Source organism: Calonectris borealis, chromosome 6 (assembly GCF_964195595.1).
Source record: "Calonectris borealis chromosome 6, bCalBor7.hap1.2, whole genome shotgun sequence".
Lineage (NCBI taxonomy): Eukaryota > Metazoa > Chordata > Aves > Procellariiformes > Procellariidae > Calonectris > Calonectris borealis.
The window spans coordinates 24,882,890-24,902,051 of record NC_134317.1 but is presented as its reverse complement, the minus strand read 5'-3'; the positions used below and the strand labels follow the sequence as shown (position 1 = coordinate 24,902,051).

General features: G+C 43.6%; 1 protein-coding gene across 1 annotated transcript in view; it reads left to right on the top strand.

Annotated features, from left to right (window-relative positions):
* The first annotated feature begins 10,389 nt into the window (after window positions 1–10,389).
* The window catches only part of CHN1 (chimerin 1), a 105,513-nt gene continuing 96,740 nt past the window's right edge, over window positions 10,390–19,162 (top strand). Inside the window, exons 1-2 of the mRNA XM_075153286.1 lie at window positions 10,390–10,424; window positions 10,635–10,759. Coding sequence (XP_075009387.1) covers window positions 10,651–10,759 — 109 coding nt within the window. The 5' untranslated portion in view covers window positions 10,390–10,424; window positions 10,635–10,650. The remainder of the gene's footprint in view (window positions 10,425–10,634; window positions 10,760–19,162) is intronic.

Sequence of the window (19,162 nt, the reverse complement as noted above, 5' to 3'; positions counted from 1 at the left end):
CATTAAGCTCTTGAGAGAGGAAGATGGAAAGGTTGGGGAAGGGCACAGCTCCCCAGGTCTGCGCCGTGGCGGCTGGGACGCCGCGCTGCCTGCTGCCCCGGTTCAGGGCTCCCTCCCGTCCTCCGCGGCCAGCCTCGGCAGGTGGAGGAGTTTTCCCCTTCTGGGGGTTGAATAAACCTTCAAACAGACTTGGCAGGCTGCACCTTACTGTTACTTGATAGTAAAACACAAAAGTACTCATCTGGCCAGTGCTGTACGAAGGGAAGCTGAAAGCCACCTCTGCTTCGCTGGCTGTTCGTCGTCTCTCTGCTGGTAGGAGGCTTTTCCCTCCGGTTCGTCATCTCTCCAAGGAGAAAAGGGGAAACCTCTGCTCTTCTGATGAACTACCAGAGAATGGTACAAGCCTCTTCATCGCACAATTGGCCTGCTCAACTCCTTAGAGAAGAACATAAGCTTTTAAAAAATATCAAAATTAAAATTTGGCCTCTAGAATAGGCTCTTGAAAAAGTAACTGCCATAAACCAGCTTCTAGAGTTGAATAACAGAGTTTGCTTGTACAGCAAAACAAAATAATTAAAAAAAAAACAAAAAAAACCCCAAAAAAACCCCACTGAAACAGCATTTAAATGCATTCATCAATGTAAACCGGGATAGGAGACAGCAGTCACACCCTGCGTGTGGTCTGGGGCCCCTGACGGAGGTACTCCCGCTCCACCGACAGAGCTGCCTGAGGAGAGCGCTGCAGTGTGGCATCTTCCCGTGGCGTTGCACTCCATTGTGACGGGGGTTTGCTGCTGCTCTTCACGGGTCTGCTTTTTCCATGCACCATTTGAAACTCTCCATCCACTGGCCCTCGTTACCCTGTTCCATTGCAAGGAGCTCGCAGCAGCGGTCGCCGGGGCTGTCATTAGGCCGAGGGTCTCTGAGAGGTATTCTGCAGGCCGGTGCAGAAATCTAATCTGCCTGCTGACGTTATCGTAGAAGTCGATGAAGATGGCGTGACATCGGTTTGACGGGCTGTGAAGGAGTTTGTGGATGGATAAAGAAACCCTTCGTTTTGATTCTCGTTTTGTACGGTGTTTGAAGTAAACTGCAGCAGAGTAAAGAGTCCGACCAAGGGCCCTGGCAGCACGGCTCCCCAGGAGGGTCATGTGAGCGTTCAGCTGCTGTGGGCTCACTGCCCTTGCGGTGGTGCCAGCGCTGGCACTCGTGGCTCCTCTGGCCCCAGGGAGCCGCTGGCCGTGGCACCAGGCACAGCCGGGGCAGCTGCAGGGAAAGGGGGGAGCAGCACGGCTTCAGGTGGGAGTAAATTGTCATGGAAGCACGTTTCGGTAGACGGAACAGGAAGAGTTTGGGGAGCGTTGGCAAATGCAGTCCAAAAAGCATCAAGAAATCCGTCTTGTTTGTCCTAGCTAAAAACACATGAGGAAATCCCTAGATCTGGGACAATTTCTTAAAGCTAGAGTAGTGGCTTTCCCTGAGTAACCACCGCGGTCTGGCAGGTGGTGTGGCTGCATCTGCCCTCCGCTCTCGAGTTTGCAGAGCAGCAGGATGCTTTGAAGAGGATACGGTTCTTCACGGGCAGAAGGAAGGCGGTCTGTTGTGCGCACAGGAAAGAAAAGAAATCCTAAGGGCAAATGGCCATGCGATCGAACCTTGAAATAAAGGGGAAAGAATAGTGAAAGCAATCTGATTAGTAATGATCCATCTGAACATTGCATCTATGTTTTCTGAAGCTATCAAGCTAAATACAAATGAAGGTGAATCAGTATATAGTACCTACGCGATGTTTTTCATTCCTTCAGAGGACTGGACAGAGCATAGGCAATGTTACTTTTAATGGGTTTTTTGGTCTTTATATGGGTAATGATTATATGCTATAAAGAGGAAATAAATTTTAATGCTGTATAACATGATAATCTGGATTAATGACTTTGATTTTGACACTCTCAGAGAATAAGCTAATTGGATTTCTTTGTCCCATGTTCCCTTAAAACAGTTTAAGACACATTCTTCTTAAAAATATGTCCATCTGAGAGCAGAAAGGAGAGCAGTTTTCCCTTGGTGGACCAAAGCAGCTGTTTTCTAAGAACAAGCAGCAAATTGGCAGTTGAAACTGCTGCAACCAACACTGAAATGGTGAGGGCCTGGGCCCCCCTGGTCGTGCACTACCGTACAGTGTTTGCCCAAGAGCTTTGCTTGGTTGCATCTTTTCAACACATATTTCCTTGACTTACTGGGGTTTAAGGAAAAAAAAAATGCTATGGAAACTGCTCCTCTTATCAGTGGCTTGTTGCTGCAGATAAACGCTGAATTCTGAGGTCACTGTATTTGCACAGGCTGAAAGCATTGGTATCACATCTCTACTGCCTGTAGAAAACCACTAAGAACTGAATGTTGGACAGGCTAAACCAGGAATTAGTTTCCTGTATCTCTGTTTGATTGGGAATCGCGCGAGTTTACAATTGACTATGTGAGGTTGAATTCCAGATCTGAGGTTGGTGCGGTGATGTGCAAGTCAGATTGCAAGATCAGTTGTGTGATCTCTGATGTTGTTTAAAATAAAACTGCTGCATGCACAGCTGAAAAGTTGCCAAGTTTTAGTAATTGTCTCTGGCATTGCCAATTTAGGACCTGGATATCTGTTAATTTAGTTTTGCTTTGTTGAGGGGCTTTCCACGTGTCTTGGTTAACAATAAGCAAAATGTGCACAACCATGAGATGTAATTATTTTATTGTTAAAGGAAGGGGAAATAACACTTTTTTCTCCCTTTCCCCTCCTCTCCTCCCCCAGAAAAAACAGTGACATCAGGTACAGAAAGGCGAAATTTCTCTCTGTGGCAACCACATAATAAATTATGCTTTTTGGCACAGATAAAAGGGCTCAGAAGGGATCAGATAATTTTGTCTTTTCATAAGGAGTCTTATTGTTGTAAACTTACAGTTCACTAAAACTATTGTGAGACTGGCAGATCAATTAATGAATAGTGAAAATCTCAAATCCTAATTAAATCACACTATTACTTCCAGGATTGGTTTATCTCCTCTCCAGGAATACTTGATTTAAACAGCTTGTTTAACAGGAAAAGCTATTGATCCCTTCAATAACACTTTAGAATCATTAAGAGGAAAAACTTTAATCTCCTTCAGCTCTTTGAAGTTGCTTTGGTTAATGTCATCTCCCTGCGATCCTGAAGAGCTAATGCCGGTCTTGAAAGATATTATTCGATGTGGCTTTTTGTGCCCTGCTGCCATTACCTGCCTGCTCGCAGAGTTAGCCGTGGTAAGCGCAGTAAAGCGGAAAGGTACCACTAGCGCATGTGCTTGCTTGCTCGGTTTGGAAGGTTTTATATTCTGCTTCAGAAGTCTTCCTGGTGGAAGAAAACACACCTCTCATAGAGATTCATTGAACTGGAAATTAGTTATCCAGTGCTTCTGCTATCTCAGCACTTTGAGACTTGGACTTCGAAGCATCTTCAGGTCATTAAAGTTCATTCTACAAAGGCACTTGATAACCAGATTGCCTATGTCCACACAGCAGGAAATTCTCAGAGCATTTCCAAAGTTCACTTCTTATTCATATAGTCCGTTTTCTAAACTATCACACAAAATTCAACTTCAAATTTGACATAGTTTTCCTTACCATGGCCCATACACCCTTGTTCATATAAAGCACATAACTGAACTTTAAAATACCCTTAAATGTTTCATGTGCTCTAAAACTTGGACATTCTTTCAAAGAACCCTAAGTATCCTGGAAGATGCAACTCTGTCTGAGAAGCAAGTTGCATGGGGTAACTAATACCCTCCTTAAAAACGTTCTTTTTGGATGGCTTCAGTAACAGGTACATCGGCTTCTCTAAGAATGTAGAATTCACCTTGAGGCCTCTAGTATTAGCAAATCAAATAATTGCACTAAGAGCGTGTCGGTTCTATGTAGAACTTCAGAATTGCAGGTTTGGGTTGGTTATGAGAAGGTTTAATTTCTTTAGCAATTCTTCAAAGCCATCCAGTGGTTCTAGAGGTGGATCCAGTGGATCTGCATGAAGAACCACCACCAATTCTGTGGCATAGCTTATGGCTTCAAGTAGGAGATCATCTGCTCAGGGTTAAAGACGCTTCTAGTCCTGACTTTAAAAATGTCTTGCAGATTTTTTTTGCTGGCTAGCTTGTTCTTAGTTTTTAGTATTTATAGATGAAATTACACTCGTAACAGTTTATTCCTAAGACTATTTTGCCAATGGCTTGCCTTCTGTTTTTTTACTTGCACTTTCCAATTTTTTTTCAAATGTATACAAGCACTACTTTAATGCCTTAATATGTATTTCTAAGCATGGTATAAAAAGGAAATATTATGAAAGTTAAATAGAGGCTATAAGCTGCATTTTACAGCCAGTATAAACACGCTTAGGTGTTTTATAGCCATCAGTATTATCTCCTTTGACACTTGAGGCTTGTCCCTAGGAGACAGAAAGCAGAAACTTCCTGGAATTTCTTTAATTAGCCTGTTCATTTCACTTAATAAAACAAGCAATCAAAACCATATTGTGTTTCCTACGCAGGACTCTTAAAAACATAACTTAGACTACGTAGCTCTTACATCTGAGCAAAAGTGCAAGCGATTTTGAAATTTCCTAATATTTTAATAATTTTATTAATAACTGATCTCGCATTAGAAGTCTGTGCTGATGGGATATGCTAGTAAGTGTGCACACAAGCAATGAGAAAGCTCATAAAAAGTCTGGTGTTAAAGTATATTCAGACCAGCTGCAAATAAAAACGCCCTTTTGCAGTTATAAATAGTTTAGTCATTCGCCTATTTTGATGTTGCTTGCTCTAAACATCACCTGGAACCTGTTGCGAGAGGAAAGCTCCGAGTGTCCGCATAAACCCCAACACGCTGAGTGACCACAATCCATGGTGAGCGTTAGGGTGACCAGCACCTTGTTTGCGCGCTTGCACCCTCAGGAAGCTCACACCCTAATGGAAGGTAAGACTCTCTTGGTTTGGTCAAATCTAGCAATTTATGTGATTATGATTGCAAAAGAAATTTGGGTAGCTCTGGATTTTCCTTTTCCATATAGAACACCATTTTTTAATCCTTTTCCAGCCTCCGTCCTTAAACATGTGGGAGACAGGGAGACCCGTCCTTCCTTGGCACAACTGTCGTGCTGGAAGTACCTGTAAATTTGTCTTTAAAAGTATTAGAGGAGCTCGTTAATGTTTATTTAAATAAATAATAAGGTAAAAGTGAGAGCTCGGAAGAAAATAGGAATGAGGTAGTTCTTGACGTGGAAGACAGGGCAGGATACCTGTCGGAGAACCTGAAAGTAGCCACCTAATTCAGAGGCAAAGATGTACCTAGCCCAGCATTTTCCATTCTCCAGCCTGCTTACGTCGGCAGTGTGAGAGCAGAGATGTTACTGAGGGGGGCAGAGGTGGATGTTCTTGGAAGGTGCTGCTGGTTTTGTGTGTTGCATGGGAAAAGCTGGCTATGAAGAGTAATTCAGGTACAGGTTTTCTTTTTAATGGAAATTACATCAAAGATTAAGATCATGTGATTTTGCCAAGATACATAGATAGCATCTACTATATCCTATCCATAGCACCTGTTCATGATGTGAGTCTCATCACATTCATGCACAAGTCTTGGAAACCCAATTAAGTTGGAACCATAATGTAGAAGTCCTTAAGAGTTATTTTGGAAAGGACTTTGCTCAGGAAGCATAGGCAAGAGAAAGCTTTTTGCCTTCGATGCAGTTTCATTGAAAAATGGCATAATGTCTCATAACATCAGTCTAAACACAGCAAACTGTTTAGATGTTAAGCAAAAAGCTTTAGTTTATTTTTAAAATGAAGATTGTGCTCCTGTGCTGCTCCCCTTAGATCTTGTGGCATTCACTTCTAGCGTAACCAGAAAAAAATCTAGCTCTAAAGGTTGTTGTTGTCACTTATGCCTGTTAAACATTTTTTCATGACCCAGAGAGCCAAAAGCAGGCATGTTAAGCCCATTTTTCATTTCATTGACATACATCACCTGCTGTGTACTAAACTGCTCTAAGTTGTTATGGGATATAGTGCAATTCCTATTGATCAGGATATGATGCCAAACGTGAGTTTATAATGTGGTAGTTGTGATTTAAAACAGAAGGTATGGTGGGTATGTTACATATATCTCGCTTTCTTTGGCCATGATCATAAAATTCAACACGCAAGTTCCTCCTAGTAACTGTTACTTTGCTGGTCTGTACCCTGTAGATAAAAGAAAAAAAATTAATTACCACCAACATCTACAGACTAGCACAGATCCCAGTAAAACACTGATTACGTCCGGTTTGCAAAGGTTGCTCATAGCTGCTGTACTTGATGCAGGGATTCTGTCTGCCTCTATGCCTGCACAGTGTTGGGTAATATTGTGTTTAAATGACTTTGCCATTAATAATGAACAACAACAGCATCCAAAAGATAAGCTCAAATGCCAGTTCTCTCATCAAAGCGAGAAAGATTACCCAAAACGCTGGTAATGTGCAAAGACAATTCTGGGTTTGGTGATAGGCTTGATGTTATGTTCAAATAGCTGCCATCTATATAAACATTAATTTTAACTAGCAAGCTTGGTAGTCAGTCTTCAAACTTTTTATTGATGACTTTTAAATTAGACAGAACAATTGAATTTATCTTACCGAACAAGTGGTAGAAATCTGCCTTGCCATTTTCCAAGGAGTAAATGTTCCATTGCAAATACTGTGAACTCCGAATCTGCTCAGTAAGGCAGCCCTTGGCCGCCTCCCCCCGCCCCACAAACTCCCACCAGTTACACATTAGAAGCTAAATTAAATTCTGCACATGACAAGGCTTCTACGGTGCTGTTTTCCTGCTGTCAGGGGGGTCTGTTGCAGGAAGACACTAACTGTGATAAGATGCTATCCCTATTCATCAGGTAACATCTCACCATGTCTACACTTTTACTGCTTCCCATTAATGCAGGACAGCTTTAATTTATGGAGTTTTTTTTCTTCACACAACATTATATTTACTAGCTGGGAATCTTTCTTTACAATTGTTTATAAATCTTTAAAAATGTCAGTGATTCATTTTAAAATCTCATTTATCACTATATGATTAGTGAATTAGTTAAGGTTTGAAGAATAAATGTCTGGTAATTAGAAGCAATTTTGTACCAGACCCTCAGACAAAGTGATGGATCAAAGAAAGGCCACTGTGGAAAATGGGCCATTGCTGCCGCAGTGCTCAGCACCAAGAGTGAGGCGGCAAAAGGAGAGAGGCCAAAACAAAAAAACCTAAACGCTGGAAACCAACCCCAAATCCCAGTAATGAAATTTTACATGAAGAATGAAGCAGTAGTAACTGACTGCAGTATTTAAAGAGCTTTGAGGCTTGGGAGACGAGGCAAGAAACCTACTGAAGGACAACGAGCAGGCCAGAAAATAGCATGTTATGCATACATTTCTCTTCTGGAGACATTATTCTTGAGGTACACTTTGTAAATACACCCCCAAATATCCCTGCCAGGTGGCAAGTATAATAGTGCTTTTTCTACAGAATGCGATGCTAACAAACCAACTTTGAAACGGAGGGCTTTTCAAGGGCTAAGGATCCAGGGGAACAAGTCACCAAGCTCATCTTTGCTGCCGTTTAAATCAAGGTCGTGCAAAACGGGGGTCCTCTTTTGTGCTCTCCCCTGCAAAAGAGCAAACGTACGAGCTGGGGTCTCTCTGAAGGAACGGCCCCTCTGGCTGAACAGGGCCAGGCTGGGGCTTTGTGCTCGCTGCTCCGGAGCATCCGCGTTTCCTCCCCTCGCCCCTGCGCCAGGCGAGGGAGGGTTAGCGCGCGGGAGGCTCCAGCTCTCTTCTAACGAAATTCCCAGAGTTGTAGTTAAATCATTGTTATTGCTGGTGCGCTAAGATGTGCTGGCCTGATAAGGCATTATGTAATTTTAAGATAATGTTGTTGTTAAACAGAAGTCGCCATGAGGATTTCAGGTCTGTTCAAAAAGCAGGGTGTGGGGGAAGGGACCTTCACCTAGTGAACTTCAGGCTAATTTTTTTTCTGATTTGCACCTTTGATTTTTTCCTCCTGTGTCAAGGCTATCAGCCTTTGTAAAAGCTGGAGTAAGATGGTACATACCGCGTACGGCCACTCTCCTTGCTACCCCCAGCACCTTTCTTGTGCCAGCACCTGCGAGGGCCGGCCGAGAGCTCTGGGTGTGAGCCTGCCCGTGAAGTCCTGCTGTTCTCTGCAGGCTGCTGGAGCCCGGGCCAACACATCCTCCCAAACCAAGTAACTAATCTAATCAGAAATAATGATTGAGCTCCATTTGTTTTGAAAACAGATCAGCTGCAGAACTCTTCCTGGCACAGGAGTGACTCTAGTAACCAACTGTGACATGACCAACACACTTCCCTAGGTTTTAGCCATAACTGCATTAATAGCAAAGGCATTATTAGACAATTGAAATGACTAATCAAATTACACAGACTGATCCTAACAACTCGAGTAGCGATAATGCTTATTATGAAAAATAGTGTTACTGTCTCTGGATGGGAAAACATTTCTAATGTAAACATGCAGTTCAGTAGATAGCAATAAAGATTTTGGAGCAGTGGAAGAGTAAAAGCTGACTATTTAATTGAAGGAAGTTGGAGTGAAAGCTTGGGACTTAATTCCAGGAAATGTAAGAGAAAAAAAATCTGCATGAAGATCCAACTTATTTCCAAAAAGCAAAGCAAAACACTCTGTGCACACAAAGGTCAAATCATGTAGGCAGAATGGCAAAGATTTTTTTGTGTGGCTTTTTTCCAAACCATCTTTCATCTATTTTTAACCTTCTTTTAGTCCTGCAATTAAAATATTATTTTTCAGTAGTCTAGCTGCTCAATAAACTTTTGCACTTTATACATGCAAAATGAAAGTGTTTTGTGAAATCAGGTCCATTGTGCTAGAATTCATTTGGGAAGGAATAAAATGAAGGAAATGATCACTCTGGGATAAAATGTTTATTTTTTTTTTAAACTTTGCACACTAAGCAAAATATATCAACATAAAAACCTATGTTTTGAAATATTTGACAGACATAACAAAAACCCATGTTTTTCTTGTGTTAAATAAGATCTAAAGATACTGAAAACTTTCCCACACAATCTTTCCCTTTTGTTCTCTACAAAAAGATTAAGTAGAATTCAGAGTATGGAAACCCGTGTGCAGCTAACTACATAAATCACCCATTTTTCAGACAGACCTTTATGTTTTAGCTGCCTCGTTGAAATAAAATGTATTTTATCTATTTGCTGACCCTGAGCTGCATCCACACAACTGGAACCATTAATTGCAGCGGCTGTAGATGCAGCCTAGTACATGCTCTTCCTCCTTCAGACTGTCCTACGGCAGAAACCTTGTCTTGAACGCATGCCTCCCACTGCACGCCCGCTGCGGCAGCCACCACAGTGCCCCAAGCGAAGGTGGGACAGGCTGTGCGAGGCTCATAAAATCACCTGCACAATCTGCTTGCCCTGGCTGATGTCTCTGAAGCCTCCATTGAAGGTTGGGGATTTGCACAGCTGTAATGGATTAAATTTGAGTAAACAATCTGTGTTAATCGTGCTCAGGTTCGATTTGAATTCTTGGCACACACAGCTTGCATCTGAGAGGCGAAGTAATACTTGCAAGTGAGAAACTACCGTATCACTAAACGAGGCGGGTCTGATTATCCCACCTATGCTGGGGAAGATCTGCTGAGTACTAACTAACCTCTGTTTTAAATATCTGTTTTCAGGTTAAAAATGCAGACTGTGTAAATAAGTTACACCGGGCACGATGCTGTCTTTTCGATTAAATGCTTTTGACTCTGAAATTTACAGTCCTGGACAGCGAAAAGTGACAGCAGCGGGGCTGGCTGAAATTTCTCACACCAAAACATTTTGAGGGCAATTCCACAGTTTTGCTCTCTTCATGCTCGCTGGCGTTGAAGTGGAAATTTTCATCTCGCTTTAAAAAGTCACGTTTCTCACAAGACCCTTGGTTCTTCTCCTGCACCGGGTAGGCGCAGCCCTGCCAAGGCTGAAGAGGCACAGGCCGGCCCTGCTGGGCCGCTCCGCGGGGGGCAGCCCGGTACCCCGAGGCTGGTTTCCACAGAGAATCAGAGTCGTCCGGGACGGCCCCGGCGGGTGCCCGAGGGACGAGCCGGGCGCGGCCGGTGCCACGTACGTGTGAGGGGATGGGGGCCAGGGCCGCCGTCCCCTCCCGCGGCCGGGGAAGCCCCGCGTGAGGGGACGGCGCTTCCCTTTGTGCCCCGGCGGGCGGCGGGCCGGCCCGCGTTGCCATGGGAACCGTCCCGCCGGCTGCGGCGGGAGGAAGGCGGGTCGTGTGGCGGCGCAAGATGGCTCCCCGAGGCGGCGGGCCGCAGCGTGAGCGCGGGCGGGAGGGGCGGGAGCGGGGAGCTCCCCGCCGCTGCCGCGCGTCCCCGGCCGTCGTGTGTCCCCCCCCGGGCCCTGCCCTCCCCTCCGCCGCGGGCTGCGGCCGCCCCGCTCCGCCCACCCCGCCCCGCGGCAGCAAGTGGCAGCGGCCGCCGGTGCCGCGGGGCGCCCTGACAGCCCCGCGCCCAACTTGTGTTGCAGGTGCGCCCCGCCGCTGATGCGAGAGCTGCCGCGCCAATGCCAGCCCCGCGCCGCCCGGCCAGCCCCCGCCGCCCCCCGGGCCCGCCCCGCCGCCGCCGCCGCCGCGATGGCTCTGACCTTGTTCGGTGAGTAACCGCCGCCTCAGCCCGGCGGGCGCGGGGCTGCCGGCCCCCATTGTCTGCCGCACGGCAGCGCCTGGGCGTGGGCGCCGGCCCGGAGGGCTGCCGGAGGCCGGGGCCCGCTGCACCGCCCCGCGCCCGGGGGCGGCCGTGGAGAATAACGCGCCCCGGGGGCAGCCCCCGGTGCCGGCCGCGGCGTGGGCTCGGGCTGCGAGCCGGCTGTGGGGATTGATAGAGGAATAAAAGTTGCTGCGTCTCAGCAAGCCCTCGGCTGCCTGAGGAGCTGCGCGACGAAGCCGTGGGCTGGCTGAGGAGGGACCCCGCTCTCCTGGGAGCGGCGGGGTGCGGGGCTTAATTGCCCGTAACGATCAGATGCGTTTCTGTAATTGTGTTTAATAGCAGAGAGACATGAAAGGACGGTTTCAGGGGGTTGTGAGTGTTGCTGTGGTTGGCTTCACAGCCCGAGACAGCACGGTGGGAACCAGCAAGTGAAAACAGTAGTTTTAACTGTTGAACTTGTGGGTTGTCTTCAGTAAGGTTATTAAGCTTGCTTATGCTTAATTTTACAGTGAGGGGAAAAAAAAGAGCTGCACCTGCTTCTAGCAACATTAGGTAAATGCTACAATGCAAAGGAAAGCAGAAATTAGCATGACTAACATCAGTACAGAATTGACAGGATAATCGGGATACTCTTTCTCATAAGAAGCTCGTGCACCAGAAGTGATTTCTAGTGAATAGGTTTAAGTGATGATACGAAGTCTATTCGTAGTATTTAGACTGTGGATTTTACTTCCTGTGTAAACAAATGACTTGCTTTCATTCATCTCGTGGTTCTTGGGCTGGTACAATTTCTTAAAAGAATAAAAATGGTTTCATGGGTTTTCTTAAAATTTGACACCTGTTATATTATTGTGGCACATTAAGCCCCGTCTAAAAACAAGCTTAGCACGTGTTGCAAGATAGTTCTCTGTAGATAAAATCTATGTGGTATTGGATTTTGCTACAGTGCTGTCGCTCATATTTATATTTCCTGCCTGAGTTTTTCAGGATGCAAAAGGTGGTAAATCGTAGTTCACAGCGGAGTAAACCGTCTCCGTCATTATAGGCCTGATCTTGTTATTGAGTTCACGAGAGCCCTTGGGCTTCTGGAGGAGTCGATGCAGGTACGGGGGCCCTCCACGTTGTCAGCTGGGCGTCAAGCTCTTTGACTTGCAAGCACAAGTGGATGTAGTGCTCAAATCTCAGACTGGCTTTTGTAAAATAGCCTACTGTGCATATTACATTGTATCATTGTAACTTCAGCTTGCTAAGAAAAGGTGCGGGTTGTTACACAGGCACTCGAGGTAAATACTGTAGTTGTGCCTAACCAAAAATCAAATTTTTAGGCTGTTGAAAATACACACTTTTTCCATGGTGAGTAGTCAATATGTCGTTACAATCTTTGGCTGCAAAAATTAAGAATATTTTAATTTCAGCTTTTAAATAAAGTGACATTCCTAAATCAGGTACCTCTTTTTTTTAAGCTTACGTGATTCTTTTTTAATTTACATGCATTTTATCTACCTAATGACATTTTTCTATTAGTATAAATTTGCGTTACAAAGTAATTTGAATTAGATGTTTTTGTGTGCTATCATGTCTGTTGTTAGAGTAAATGACATTGATATAAAAGATAATGAGCAAAGAGAAGATAGAGTGGGGTACCCTGCTGTGTCTAGATTTTAAAAAATATCTTGCCAAGGTTTTAAACAATATCTTGCTCAAGATTTCACCCTTTTAAGAAAACACAAAGTGACAATAAAGCAATGCATCAAATAAGGCTAATACGTGTCAACAAATGAATGCTGTGCCTTTCATAAATGTAAAAGCTTTAGAGTACGTCTTAAACTATGAATGCAAGAGTGTGAGTGGGAGTTGTGTAAATGCAGAAAATGTGCCAATATGTTTGCAGATGAGGTTGTGATTAACTTACGGTTGAGTTAGCACAGCTTACTGTGTTGCTGTGTGTCCTCTGAGCTGAGGTAGCTTGCCACACTTTGTCTCTTAGCATATAACAAAGACGGACTGCAACATGCTTGCTTTGAACTTCAAGAACAGCGTGCGGCCTTGGTCTTGAATTTTGGCTGCCTGTGGATAGTTGCATTTTCATTCACTGCACCACAGCCGACCCATAGTAACTCATTAAAAATATAACTCACGAAAGAGTGGTTTTTAATCTGTTTCTATGTAAGCCCCTACCAAAGCAACATCAGCAAATCTGGGGAAAGGCAGAATAAATGTGCCTGAATTAATGTATCTGTTTTAAGGGATTAAGCAGCTATAATTGTATTATTTTAAATTCATACCTATCTTATACCAGTAAAACTGTCCTGAGCAAACAGGTCCTGAGGGAGGTGTTTGCTTTGGTTCTGCTCATTCACATAAATTCTAGGCTCAATATTGCATTTTTTTCTTTCTAACCCATAATGGTATATCACACTGAACTAAATTTCACACATTCTAGGGCTGCTTCTAATAGGATGTGCTACAAAGCATGTAAAACTTGAGATAAATTGCCATGTCAGCTTGGGGGGGGAAATCCACCAAGTTTGCCGGGTCTCTTTCAATTAATATGTGTGTGTGTGTGAGCACAGCAAAAGAGAGGAGAGGGATGGGAAATGTCATAGCATGCTTTTTCTATGCTCTTGATACTATTTTATGGCTATTTCAATGCATAGTCCAAAGACAGTACTAAAAGGACAAGAGAGCAGGCTGACATTGTTGTGGATTCTGGATTAAACAGACATGCGATTATCAGGCAGTTGAAAGGTCAGGTATGCCTTATTTTTTTTTTCTACTTGGCAGAATGGTTGGGAGTTTCCCGTTCATGTTGGAGGTTGCCCTTTGCCGCTGTCCTCAGAGCAGCACCATATAGCTGCCGGAGCACTAACTGCAGTTTGCAACTTCGAGGTGGCACCTTGAGACTCTCTGGAAAGTTGGTTGGAGAAAAGAGCATCTGGTGTTTCAGCAGCATTTTTCTGCTACAGAAAAAGGCTATTACCCTTGGGCTGTATGTGTCTCCTAACTTCTTATTCCTTTTCAGTTACAGCTTATTGTCCAGGTTATGATGCAACATTAAAGCACAAAGGAGGAAAATGTTAAAACTCTTCACTTTCTCAGTCTTAGTTATTTTAAAATTCTTTTCTTCATCTTGTCATATTCTCTCAGTCATGACCTTCCAAGGTATCCTGTGCTGACTGTTGGCTGTATGGAGGTGGTAAGGGGCTGCCCATGTTCCCACAGCGCAGTGGTACAGCTGATGAGTCCCTGTGTGGTGTGGGTTATGAGGGAGAGGAGGTCAACTGCTCCACAGAGATGGAGAGGAAGAGTAGCCCCTGTTGGAAGCAATCAGAGATGGGAGAGCATGGAAGTTGTTGGCTGAAAATATACCTCTGTTACCTATCAACCACATTGGCTATTTCAGGCAAAGTGTCATCCCAACAGGGATCATAGTTACACAGAGTTATGGTGGCAGAAATGGCCTGTTGTGACCATAGGTGGTCACCGTATGTGACATGGCTTTTTGTGGTACCAGTAGGAGTAGGGTTTCACCAATATATTGAGTTTGTGTTCTAGTGGCCAAGCACTTAGAGTGCAGGTTTGATCTAACAGAGGGAAGCAGATCCTGTACTAGGACCGCATCAGCAGAAGACTGGAAGACAGTCAATATATCTGAGAAGTGAAAAAAAATGCTGCCCGATCCTGTTGTTTGTCGCAAATAATAGTTGTGATGAATTTGATATCCATATTTGTGAATTGCCTGCCAAGAGTTGGCGGGGATTTTAAAAATGTCTTTGTCCACAAAATAGTGCAGACTTTCACACTCGGTGTGTATAAATGTCTGGAACTTGAGTAGATGTCCAATTCTAGTGCTGTTTTTCATCCTACAGCAGATTCACGTTCCCTTACAAAAGGTTGTGGTGATTGCAGGTGTAGCCTCTTTTTTCTCTCTAACCATTTCTTTCTGCCTGCTGCAGCAGCTGGAATGGTGTATAAGCTGGTGTCCTTCTCGGCTGTTTCAGCACAAAGTCCGGTGGCTTCATGCCCAGCCTTCGTGGTGGTGGGCTGAAGCCACTTGCCCAGTTTAGCAGGGAAGCCGCTAAAGGATACCCACGGGTTCTGCTCCACTGAATCCCTGCGAGGGGTAGCAGCTTCGTACACAGGAAGAGCAATCAGTTATGTTTCTATGGCTAGATTTTCCAGAGCCCATCTGTTAATACCCTAAGCTGTGAGATCTCACAGTGACACGGCTGAGGTGTGTGCTGTCATTCCACTTGGATGACTCAAGTACGGGAAAGATAACAAACAATGTAGAGGAAAAAGGAGGGGAAGTGTTAAGTTATCCCATTGCTACTGCTGTTTGCTTGTGTCTTTGAATGTCCTGAGAAGCGTTTAAAGAAAGTCAGCAGTGTACTTTGAAAGAAAAATAGTTTTATGTTATGTTTTACTGCTGATGAGTTGTCCTTATGTTTTATGAATTCCCTTTCTGTTCATTTGTTTGCTCATCAACTCTCTTGTGTGAACAAAGGAAGACATATCAAAACGGCCAGGAGAGATCTTCATGGCCATATTTGTCATTAGTTATTCATGCTCTTGCCTTCTTGCTCTGAGCCTGCCAATGGATGAAAACTCACCCTCCTGAATATTGGTGGTTAAGAAATGAGAAGTGAAGCAATTCCCTTTTAATCTTTGAAGTGCTTGCATTCTGATGAGTGGCTGCAGATGAATGGGATTAGAGACAGAGCTGTAGTCAGCATGACAGATATGGTTATTTAAGGAGATGATGAACAAGGGCAGTTTTTAGGGAAATTTTAGAGAAATTTATAGGGAAAATATCAGATGAAAAGAAACTAGCAATACATTGCTACAAGTAGGGACAAAGAAACCAATTATACGTCCATTTCAGGTGTCCATACATTGTTGAAAGAGCACGCAAATATTAATTTGCCCACTTAATAGAATTCCTTTCCACAGCTGCGAGCTCTGGTGTCGTAATGCACAGAAGTAATTTTCTATTAATTTATCTACTACTACGGTTATGAGGCAAACCTTTTGAAATAAGTTCTTCCATACTTGAAATGCTAATTAACAGATTACTATTTTAAGTTCTATGCATCTGATTACTATTCTCCATGCAAACCATACTTACTGTCTTGCGGCTGCTTCAAAAAGTAGGGTATGCTTATGTTGGTACAAGAGCATAATTTCTAATGTGACTGTCTTAAAGATACTGTAGAGAAATTAAATCAATTCATTGTTCCTTAAATCAATGTTTTGCTTGCTTAGGGAAGGCTTTTGAATTTTACAGTGCTTGGTTAGCTTAGTCACAGGAACATAGAAAGTAAATGTTCCTTTAAAAAATGGCTCACAACAGGTAATGCCTGCAGATTCTCTGCAGGATAGGAAATACTAAAAAATGAATCTGCTTATTTCTTATGTGCAAAGCCTTCTAAGAATAGGAGGTAAACAGATCACCTACAATTCAAGTTGTTCTCCTCTGAATTTTTATATGTGGCCCTGAGCTACGCTTAAAACTTGTGGCTAGCTGTGATGGCAAAAGTTTACTGGCAGAACCCCTTAACTAAAGAGCCAGTTTGTACCAGAAAAGTGTTCGCCGAATCTGTTCCTTAATTGAAGTAGGTAATAGAAGTTTGTTCATGGAATTGGGGCATTTATAGTAGGGCTTTTGTCGCTACAGGGAACGTAAATGTGGAGTGCTGTAAGAATGGTACCCATTACTGGTGCTTCTAGGGCAAGAAAAATGCATAAAGAACTTCATTGCTCATCTTATGCTCTTGAAGCGGTTTTCAAAGTGAATACATACTCCACACTGCACTGCCTATGCTAGATCTTTTTCACCAGTAAAGCAGTGAATTCAAAGTGATCTTTTAACCTGGTTACAGTAGATGCTCTTGAAGTGTTTAGTCCTTGCTTGAAATACTTGGGCTTCATTCAGTATGAACTGACAGAGGCTAATTTTAAAGGAGATTTAAGCAATTCAACATCTAGTCACAATAGGAACTTCAAACAGTTTAATTAGACAAAACAATTTAGGGACATTAGTACAATGTTTGGGGGCTTTTTAACAAGGTTTAAAAATGAAGGTGATTTGTTAAAAATGGAAACCATGTTAAAGATAAACTCAGCCTTCCGACTCCCATTCATCTCTCTGGGAGGGAAAGTGTCCAGGTGCTGAGAATCATAAGATTATTTTCTCCTTGGTGCTGTGCTAACCTTACCTAATTTATGGAACCTAATGAAGCGAATGAGGAGGGCAACCTTAAAAAGGTTTTGCTGGCAATGCAATCTCAAGAAAAAATCGAAAGGGAAACCTGCGTAGGAACTGGGAAAAGAAAATGGATCTATTAACTAGTAAATTGGTATCAATTGATCAAAATATCAGAGAAGTGACGCTAACACTTATAAACGAGGATGAAGAAATTTCAGTCATGGCTTCTCAGCTTAGCGCTTAGAAGTGTGCTTCATGCAGTGGCTGGTATAAAATTGTTTTCTATTAATTGTGACTATTGTATAGGAATCTTAGGAAATCAGAGGTTTGAGGATTGTTGCTGAAGCTGGAAAGATCAGGTGCAATTGTGTGCACAAGTAATGAATTAATACGAGGTTTTGGAATTTCCTCCAAAGAGATTCTCTTGTGATACCATGAGCTCAGGCACACCATTGAACAAATGCATCCCCTTCCTCCTTGGCATCAAGTGACCCGTTAGGAAGTGGAGACAGTCTGCGTAGCACAGAATCTCATCTGATGATGTTGAAGTGAAATACACTCTGGATCCACGGATCCAGGAAGAGTTCCCAAGCTTTGCTGATGCACGCTTCACGTCAGCCAAGGACTGATGTTTCAGGTGTAAATCTGGGTTTTGTTCTATTTGTTTTGGATCAGCTGATCAGCTGACCCTTTCTGCCTTGTTGGGTTTGGGGACTTTATTCTCTTACTAACTCTCTCCAAGAGTTCTTAACTGTTTTTTTAGGTGTACTGAAAGATTTCCATGTGATAGAAAGCATGTCTCAGTGTCAAGAAAAGAATGTGTTTACGTGCAATGGCAGGACCATAGTTATGACTTAAATACTCCTTCAATCAGTAAACTCAAAGCATAAACCTAATACAAGCCTTTTGGAAGACTCTGTTATTTTTGCCAAATAAAAACACATTAATCAGGATCCTCCCAGGGTGCAGGCATAGGTAACTGCTCTGTGCAGTCTAACAGTCAACAGTGCGTTGTTAGACAATTCTTACTCCTTTTTCTGAACTTGGGGCTTAGCATCTGCATCTCAGACTATTTAGCTGCTCCACCTTGTGGACAGAGATCGTACAGTTCTGCAGAAACGTGTCTTTAGACGAAACAAAACAGACCCAAGACCTGGTCCAAGGGCACTTTTGTAGTTATTAACAGAGTATGAGATGCTTCCTGCTCCCTCGTAAAATCATAAACTGGCTTGGTGTCCTTTCAGTGGGGTGGATTGTATCTGCCTAGTAAGTCTTCATAAATGGTGGCAGAAGATTAGAAACCCTCTAGATTTTGCTTTTTTGAGTCTGTCTTGTAACAAAGAAAAGTGTCATTTAAAGTCATTGAAATATTTGGTCTTCTAAAGCGGTTAACAATACAGCTAGGACTTTGTAATTGCTTGGCATCCGAGCCTCAAGCACCCTCGCTGGCCAGGCCTGAGATGATGCTGGGAAGAGTTCCTGCAGTTCTCCATGCTATTCCTGAGGATTTAGCCGTAGGGTGGGGTAGTGGGTCACTGTCCTGGTTCTAGTCAGGGGGAGGAGGGTTGATCACACCCAGCTGGGAAGCCAGGAGTATTTGCTGTGTCTGCAAGAGTCTCTGTGAATGTGAAAGAGCCGATTGACATCTGACATTTCCAGCACTCAAAATATTTGTTCATTCTCTGTCTGAATTAAAAAGGTGACATTTCTGAAGTGATTTCATAGTTACTGGAAAATGTGCTCTAAAATCCTATTTATTCCTGTGGGAGTCCAACTTCCATGATATATTTTGATACGTTCGTCCCCAAATTTACTTTTGTGACTTTGTTAGCAGTTCCATGATAAGCATTGTGGAGAGACTGTCAGGGCTGGTTAGCTTTTGATTAAAATTTTGTTTAATGCTGATAGAATGTGATAATGTGGTCTGGTTTTTCACATGACCAAATCTTAGTCCCCTGGGAAAATGCATTAGGAAAACTGCATCCGCTGGTTGTGGACCACTGTCGAAGTTGCAAGCAAGACCTTGCTGCTCACAGTGCGCAGGTAACTGTACTTTTGGTCTCGGTCACCTCTGTGAGGAAGCCCGCTGTCACATCCATCCTTGGTGCAGGTGGCAGGATCTGGCTCTGTTGAATACATCG